Below are 7,242 nucleotides of genomic sequence, written 5' to 3' on the forward strand. Positions count from 1 at the left end.
TTTTTTTTGTTGTTGTTGTTATTTTCTCTATCTTTTTGGTAGTTTTCTCTAGATCAGAAGTTTTATCTTCTACATCAGAGATTCGATCTTCAGCATGGTCTAATCTACTTTTAATACTTTCAAGAGAGTTTTTGATTTCCTGTATTACAGACTTCACCTCTAATAGTTCCATCTTATTCTTTCTTAGTGTGCCTATTTCTTCCTTCATATCGTGGAAGGACTTTCTCATCTCCTGTAGTTCATTGTCTCTTTTCTGTTCCAGCTCATAGTATTTATTCCACATAAATGTTCTAAATTCTATCTAGGACATTTTTGTAACATCCTCTATTTTTTCAAGGAGAGGAAGGAAGTTACTGTGTTTTCTTGATGGAGACATATTTCCTGCTTTATTTAAACCTGAGGTTCTTCTTCTACTTCTAACCATTGGGAGATGTGTTCCCTTTGAAAAACCTTTTAAGAGAACTTTTCCTCAAATAGGAGCAAGTGTGTTTCCTTTTTGCTGTGGAATGATGACATCCAAAGTCTCTCTTCTATTGTGTTTAGCAATATGATCCAAGGAAAATTATTCTCTTCAGGTGTACAAAAAAAAGTATCTCCTTCTTTGCAGGTGGTTCAGTGAAAGGGAGGATCCCAGAGAGTCTTAAAATACTGGCTGACAGAGGGGTCTCTGGCTTGGGGGTCCCGGGGCTGAAGCTACGGGGGGCAGTCCTCCCTCGGAGTTCCTGGCCCAGGGGTCGAAAGATGAGAGTGGGGTGTCTGTAAGACTGAAGGCATTCTTGGCTGACAGAGGGGTCTCTGGCTTGGGGGTCCTGGGGCTGAAGCTACAGGAGGCAGTCCTCCCTCGGAATTCCTGGCCCAGGGGTCAAAAGATGGGAGTGGGATGTCTCTTACTTTTGTTTTTTAAGGGTTTTATTGGTTTTTGTTTGTTTGTTTGTTTTTGTGTGTGAACTGAGACTAGAACTATGATCAGCCATGTGGGAATCCAGTGACAAAACCACTAAGCCATCTGCTGGACCACAAGCCAACATGATTTTCAAGCCACCAGATCTAGGACTTGAACCTCATTCAATGCTTTAACCCCCATGCCATCTGCTGGCCCCCAATCTTTTGCTTTTAAACAGTCTTACAGGGAAGTTTCTTGGATAAGTACCAAAACAACTATTAGCTGAGGAAACTCAGTAGACTGATAAACCCAAATGACCACTTTGTTAAAAACAAAACAAAAAGCACCACAACTAATTCTCTTACAGAATTTTACTGTCAGTCAAACCAACGATTTTTATTGAACCCTCATGGACAGCTCCCAGTGGCTGCTGCGCTCTGCTTTATTGCTAACAGTAATGGTAGTACACAAAGTCCAATTTCTGGCTCTCCTCGAATGGCCCACTGCGTAAACCACATATCTCTGTGATTGTTTCCAGGTGTTCCTCAGCACCACTGGAGGGGCCTGGGTCATCAGCCGTGTCTTTGACTCAGGGTACCCATGGGACATGGTGTTCATGACGAGAATTCAGAACATGTTCAGAAATTCTCTCCCAACTCCACTTGTGTCATGGTTTATAGCAAGAAAGATGAATAGCTGGTTCAACCATGCAAATTACGGCTTAGTACCAGAAGACAGGTAAGTATAGCATGTCTGCCCAGGGCTGCTAGGAAGAAGGAGGCTGGACATTTTCAGCGGGACCTACAGGAATGTGGTTGAATATGAGGAAAGCTTCAAACAAATGTATTTAAGAATATAGCTAACTGTTCTTAAGTGCTCAGTAAGTGAAATTATGTTTTTACCTTGTCAATTAATTCTTTATGGTAATTATTATTATAATCTTCCTTTAACTGTGAAATAACTGAGGCTTAGAAAAATTTAGTCACTTGCTCAAGCTAATTTAGTAGCAAGTGAGTACTCTGTCCTCGGCAGGTTACTTATGCCTCAGCAGCAGTAATCCTAGGACAAAGGTTTGCCCACAGTCCTGCTGGCAAAAGTGACAGAAAGGGGGCAAATGAATCTTGTAGATGCCTTTCAACATGTCTTTAATGGCACTGCCTTTTTGCCCTGATCAAGATGACCTCGATTCAAGTCTGTCCTTTCAATTATAGCCTTTTGTTATACCATTAACAAAAGCAAAAATGTAGAAAGGAAGCCACTCTCAGCACCTCCTCCCACCATTTGACCAGTGTTCTTTCCATTTTACTTTTGTGCATTCACTGTAAGCCAAATCTGGCTCAGTTTGCACAAAATTGATTCATGAAGTGTCCTGTGAGTCTAGAGATACAGGGGAAAAAAAAGAGAAAGAGATAGTTCTAGGGACCAGCAAATGGGCATAATGGTCATGTTGCTGGTCTCCCATGTAGTCAACCATAGTCCAAGTCCCAGACCTGGTGACTTAAAGCTCATACTGGGTGTGTGCATGTGTGTTTCCAAAGTACTGAGAGGAGAATGGATAAGAAGTGATTGCAATGTGGCCATCCCCTCCTGGGGAGTGATTTCTTGCTTTCTGTCTCTATGTCTCTCCAGTGATCACATGTGTCCTATAGCAAAAATTTCTTTCTAATTAAAAAAAAATGATTCTGTCATTATTTTTCCATTTAAACACATGCATGCTTCCTAGGAGGAGTTGAGATTGGGAAGAGCTTCCTGTAATTCAGCTTTCAGCTATCTGTAGAATGCAGTGATAGTTACATCAACAAGAGAAATAAGCTAAAAGAAGCCCTGGCCTTCTCCTCAGGCTTCCAAACTCTAGTAAATGACAGGCATATTCATAACCCTTCTTGGCATTCACAAATCCCCTCCCTCTTTTCCCAAGACTGGCAACTCCTGTCCAGCATCTCTTGCCGAGTCCATTCTGGGAGAGCCCCAGAAGGAAGAGAGGAAGGTAAGGAGGAGGGAGGTCTGGCCACATTGTTCCCCGCAGGTCTCTTCCCTGTCCATGTTCTTGTCTAGGATTCAGCTGAGAGAGCCCATGCTAAATGATGAGCTTCCAGGCCGCATCATCACCGGGAAGGTGCTCATCAGGCCAAGCATTAAGGAGGTGAAGGAGAACTCAGTCCTATTTAGCAGCACCCCAGAGGAAGAGCCCACTGATATCATTGTCTTCGCCACTGGGTACACGTTTGTGTTCCACTTCCTGGATGAGTCTGTAGTGAAAGTGGAAGATGGCCAGGCCTCACTGTACAAGTATATCTTCCCTGCACATCTGCAAAAGCCAACCCTGGTTGTTATCAGCCTCATCAAGCCCTTGGACTCCATGATACCTACAGGACCTACAGGAGAGACACAGGCTCGATGGACTGTTCGAGTCCTGAAAGGTAAGCTTGTGAGAAACAGCAGGGCCCATGCTGCTGTGCTGCGTGATTTTGGACACTGGAAATTTCGAGTCCATTCCTCAGCTTGTATTTACAACAGCATAATCATTAAAAGCTGGACTGATTAGATTATTCACTGAATTATACTGTCATAATGTCTGTACCATTATCATCACAAATGATGAACCAGAGCTCAAAAATCATAAGCTGTGTCCACATGTTACTTTGAGGGAATAGACTGATAGACTAAATTAAAATTTAAAAGTGTAGTTAAATGAGTGGCAAAATTCAGCCAAACCAGCTGTAAGGTTCTGTCTTATCAAGGAGGGAGACGACAGGATGCTGATTTTCTCAGCCACTGGCGTTGGTGCCTGGGGCACGCTGCCACCAGCTCAGCTGCTGGCATCGCTGCTAGAGCAGGTGCATAGCAGGTACTAGAAATGATCGTCAGCAGTGAGACCTCTCTGTTCCTAAGGAAACACTGAAATCAATCATGAAATTGCATTTTTGGTTTGTTTATTTCGTAGGTGTGATTAAATTACCACCGCCAAGTGTCATGATAGAAGAAGCTAATGTGAGGAAAAAGAACAAGCCCAATGGGTAAGCTCCTTTTCTATCCTCCTTCCAGAATGAAAGCTGTAACAGGGAGGTAAGAAGCACACTACGGAAAAGAGGCATGCAAAACTCAGAAAAAGGAAACCCCAAACTAAAAACTGGGAGAACCTGTTTTATTTTAAGTCTTTCCCATAGGGAACTGTGCTTGCCAGAGAGAGAGAGAATGGGAGAAAGTGATAAATCACCCCTTGCGGGGATGGCCATGCCACAATCCCTTCTCCTCCATTCTCCTCCTGGGATGTTGGGCACGCGTGCACACACATGAAGAACCTGTATAAGAAGAGAGAAGGGAAAAGGCTATCAAGAAGGTGTGATCTCCCCCATTTACACAGTCAGCTGTAAATAACAGTTACCTAGTACCACATGGAGCTCAGATTCTGGACTAAGTAGCAGTAGCCCTCATCTGCCAGGTGCATCATCCTCTGCTGCTGCAATGCCTGCTCCCTCGCTCACCAGCGAGGGCTCTCCAGCTCTGTGGTTTCTACTCAGACTGCTGCTCTAGAACAGGGCTAGGCAAACTGCTGACTGTGGGCCAAACCCACCAACCTGGGTTTTGCTTTTATTTTCAAATGGTTGGGAGGGAGGAGAGAAAGAGGATTTTGCAATATATAAAAAGTATATGCAGTTCAAGTCATAGTGACCATACATAAAGTCTTATTAGGATATAGTCCCTCGGGAACCAGCAGTTAGCGTAATGGCTATGTCGCTGGATTCCCACGTAGTCGACCACGGTTCGCGTCCTGGACCCGGTGGCTTAAAACTCACGCTGGGCGTGTGTGCGTGCGTGCCCAAGATCCCGAGAGGAGAATGGAGGAGAAGGGATTGCAGCGTGACCATCCCCCCTGGGGGGTGATTTCTCGCTTTCTGTCTCTCTGTCTCTCTCTATCTGTCTGGCGAGCACACGCGCCCTATAGCGAAAACCTAAAAAAAAAAAAAAGATACAGTCCCACTTACTCATTTACATATGCAAGGTCTTCAAAAATTTCATGGAAAATGTGGATTATAAAAACTTCATGGATTTTAAATATTTTTTGCACTGAAATAAACTCATATTTTATGTCCATTTTTCAATGAGGTTTTCAATTCCCTTGTATTGTCAATGGCTGTTTTCGAGTTAGGACAGCAGAGTTGAGTAGTTGACATTGAAACTTAATATGACCCTCGCAGACTATAACATTTACTATTTAGCCCTTTGTAGAATAAATCTGATTACTTTTCTTTTCACAAGAGGTTTCTACTTGTGCTCTGCCCTTTGGCTCCTTAGATAATGGAAAAGAGGGGGCCTCTGAAAAAGGTAGCCTTGGGGCCAGTAGGTGGAATCGTAGCAAAGGCGCTGGATCCCACATGGCCAACTGTGGCTTCAGTCCAGGACCCGGTGGCTTGAAAATTATGCCAGGTGCGTGTGCATGTGTACCCAAAATTCCAGGAGGAGAATGGAGGAGAAGGGATTGTGGCATGGCTACCCCCAGGGGGCGATCTCTCACTTTCTTTCTCACTCACAGCCTCTCTCTGTCTCCCTACCACCAGCACATGTACCCTTTGCCAAAAACATAAATTGGAAAAGAAAAAGGAAAAAGAAAAAGGAAGTCTTGCTCCCATTCTCACTCCCAGTCCAGTCAATACCTCATTCCCCCAGAACGCACACTATAATTAACAGTTAACGGGAGCTACAGCTGATGTGCTCAAGTTCCAAACCCAGTCTTATCCACAGACCACAGCCGGCCCCTGGCAGCAAAAGGAAAGGCTGCCCAGTCCTCTGCAACTCTGCTTTTCTATTTTATCTGTTTTTGACTTTAATTTAAATTTTCACTTAAAAAAGAAAGGTTCTGTGGTAAGAAAAAAAGAAAAACAACTTTAAAACCATTTCACTTAAAGAGCTTGCGATTGCCTCCCTCATTCACATTTGTCCCCAAACTTCAAGTATCAATCGATCCTTGTCGAAGTGCCAAATTTAAAACTGTAGAAGCATTTTAGATGTCACTTCTTTACCCTCAACTTGGTTTTGATTTGGAACTTTGGTAAAAAGAAATAACGAAGTAGAACCACTACACCATGCAGAATCTTCTCATCATACAGGGAAGGCCACAGTTTTAGGCCATAAAACCAGCAATGCAGGGAATTCTACCTATGACTTCTTATGATGTTCCACATTCTACAAATCTATTATAGTAATAATTGAGTTTTATAAAGATTTGGTATTTTAAAAATATATTTTCTCTACAGTCGCTAATCATTTCACATAGGAACTGAAGCAACACTGGGGTGAATGAGCGTTCAGAGCAATGTGTAAGCCACATGTGCAGAGTATCTTTTCAAGGGACTTACGTTGTCTTTAAAGAATGGAATGAGACCATTGGATAGCTATGGGCATTCAGGGGAGAACACAGAAATGGGCCCAAATTTTGCATCAGCATTTGTTTGCTTTGGGTATTTTCACTTGTCACAAATGACCATTACTTTGTGTTTTTGTCTTCCCCTTCCCCCCAATCTTCCTTTGGTACAGGTTTGGCCTGCGCTACTGCAGGGCTCTGCAGTCAGATTACATCACATACATAGACAAGCTCCTGACTGACATCAACGCAAAGCCCAACCTGCTGTCTATGCTCCTAACAGACCCGCGTCTGGCTCTGACCGTCTTCTTCGGCCCGTGCACCCCTTACCAGTTCCACCTGACTGGCCCAGGGAGGTGGGAGGGAGCCAGAAATGCCATCCTGACCCAGTGGGACCGAACATTCAAGGTTACCAAAACTCGGATTGTGCAAGAACCCCCACCTCCTTTTGAAAGTTTACTTAAGCTCTTTAGCTTTCTGGCTTTGCTTGTGGCCATCTTCCTGGTTTTCCTGTAAGTGGGAGATTTCCTAAAAGGCATTTTCAGATGCACGGGGTAGATTTGCTGTGCTCTGATTTCTCTACTACAGCAGCAGTGCCTTCCAAGTCATAAGCACATCTGTCTGGAAAACAAAGCCACGGCAGTTTCCCCTGCTGGCCCCAGGCTCCTGCCAGTATTCCTGGACCTCTCCCAGCTCTACCCACGTCTAGTGCTGGAGGATGGGAGCTAGGTTTCTGTGGATTCAAAGGCTTCTGGAAGGATCCAAGTTCATTTGGGGAAGAGGGTAGTTCTAGACATAACTCTGAGAAGTTCACCTCATTCCCATATCAACTGTCTTTGTAGATCTCAATTAAATCAGTCTACTTCCTAAAAGATTGGACTGTACTCAAATGGTGCTTTTATTGGTTGAATAAAATTTTTTTAATTTATTAATTAATTTAATTTTTTCATTTCATTTTCTTCCATACATTCAATCATATTATTATTTGTCTTACAAA

The 7,242-nt window shown here is 43.4% G+C and overlaps 1 protein-coding gene across 1 annotated transcript in view; it reads left to right on the top strand.

The window, feature by feature from the left end:
- Positions 1-6,864, top strand: part of LOC102472975 (dimethylaniline monooxygenase [N-oxide-forming] 1-like) — a 16,094-nt gene extending 9,230 nt beyond the window's left edge. The window contains 3 exon segments of the mRNA XM_014583072.2: positions 2,939-3,303; positions 3,828-3,900; positions 6,419-6,864. Coding sequence (XP_014438558.1) covers positions 2,939-3,303; positions 3,828-3,900; positions 6,419-6,761 — 781 coding nt within the window. The 3' untranslated portion in view covers positions 6,762-6,864.
- The last annotated feature ends 378 nt before the right edge of the window (positions 6,865-7,242 follow it).

This window comes from Tupaia chinensis, unplaced genomic scaffold (assembly GCF_000334495.1).
Source record: "Tupaia chinensis unplaced genomic scaffold, TupChi_1.0 Scaffold144019_1, whole genome shotgun sequence".
Classification (NCBI taxonomy): domain Eukaryota; kingdom Metazoa; phylum Chordata; class Mammalia; order Scandentia; family Tupaiidae; genus Tupaia; species Tupaia belangeri.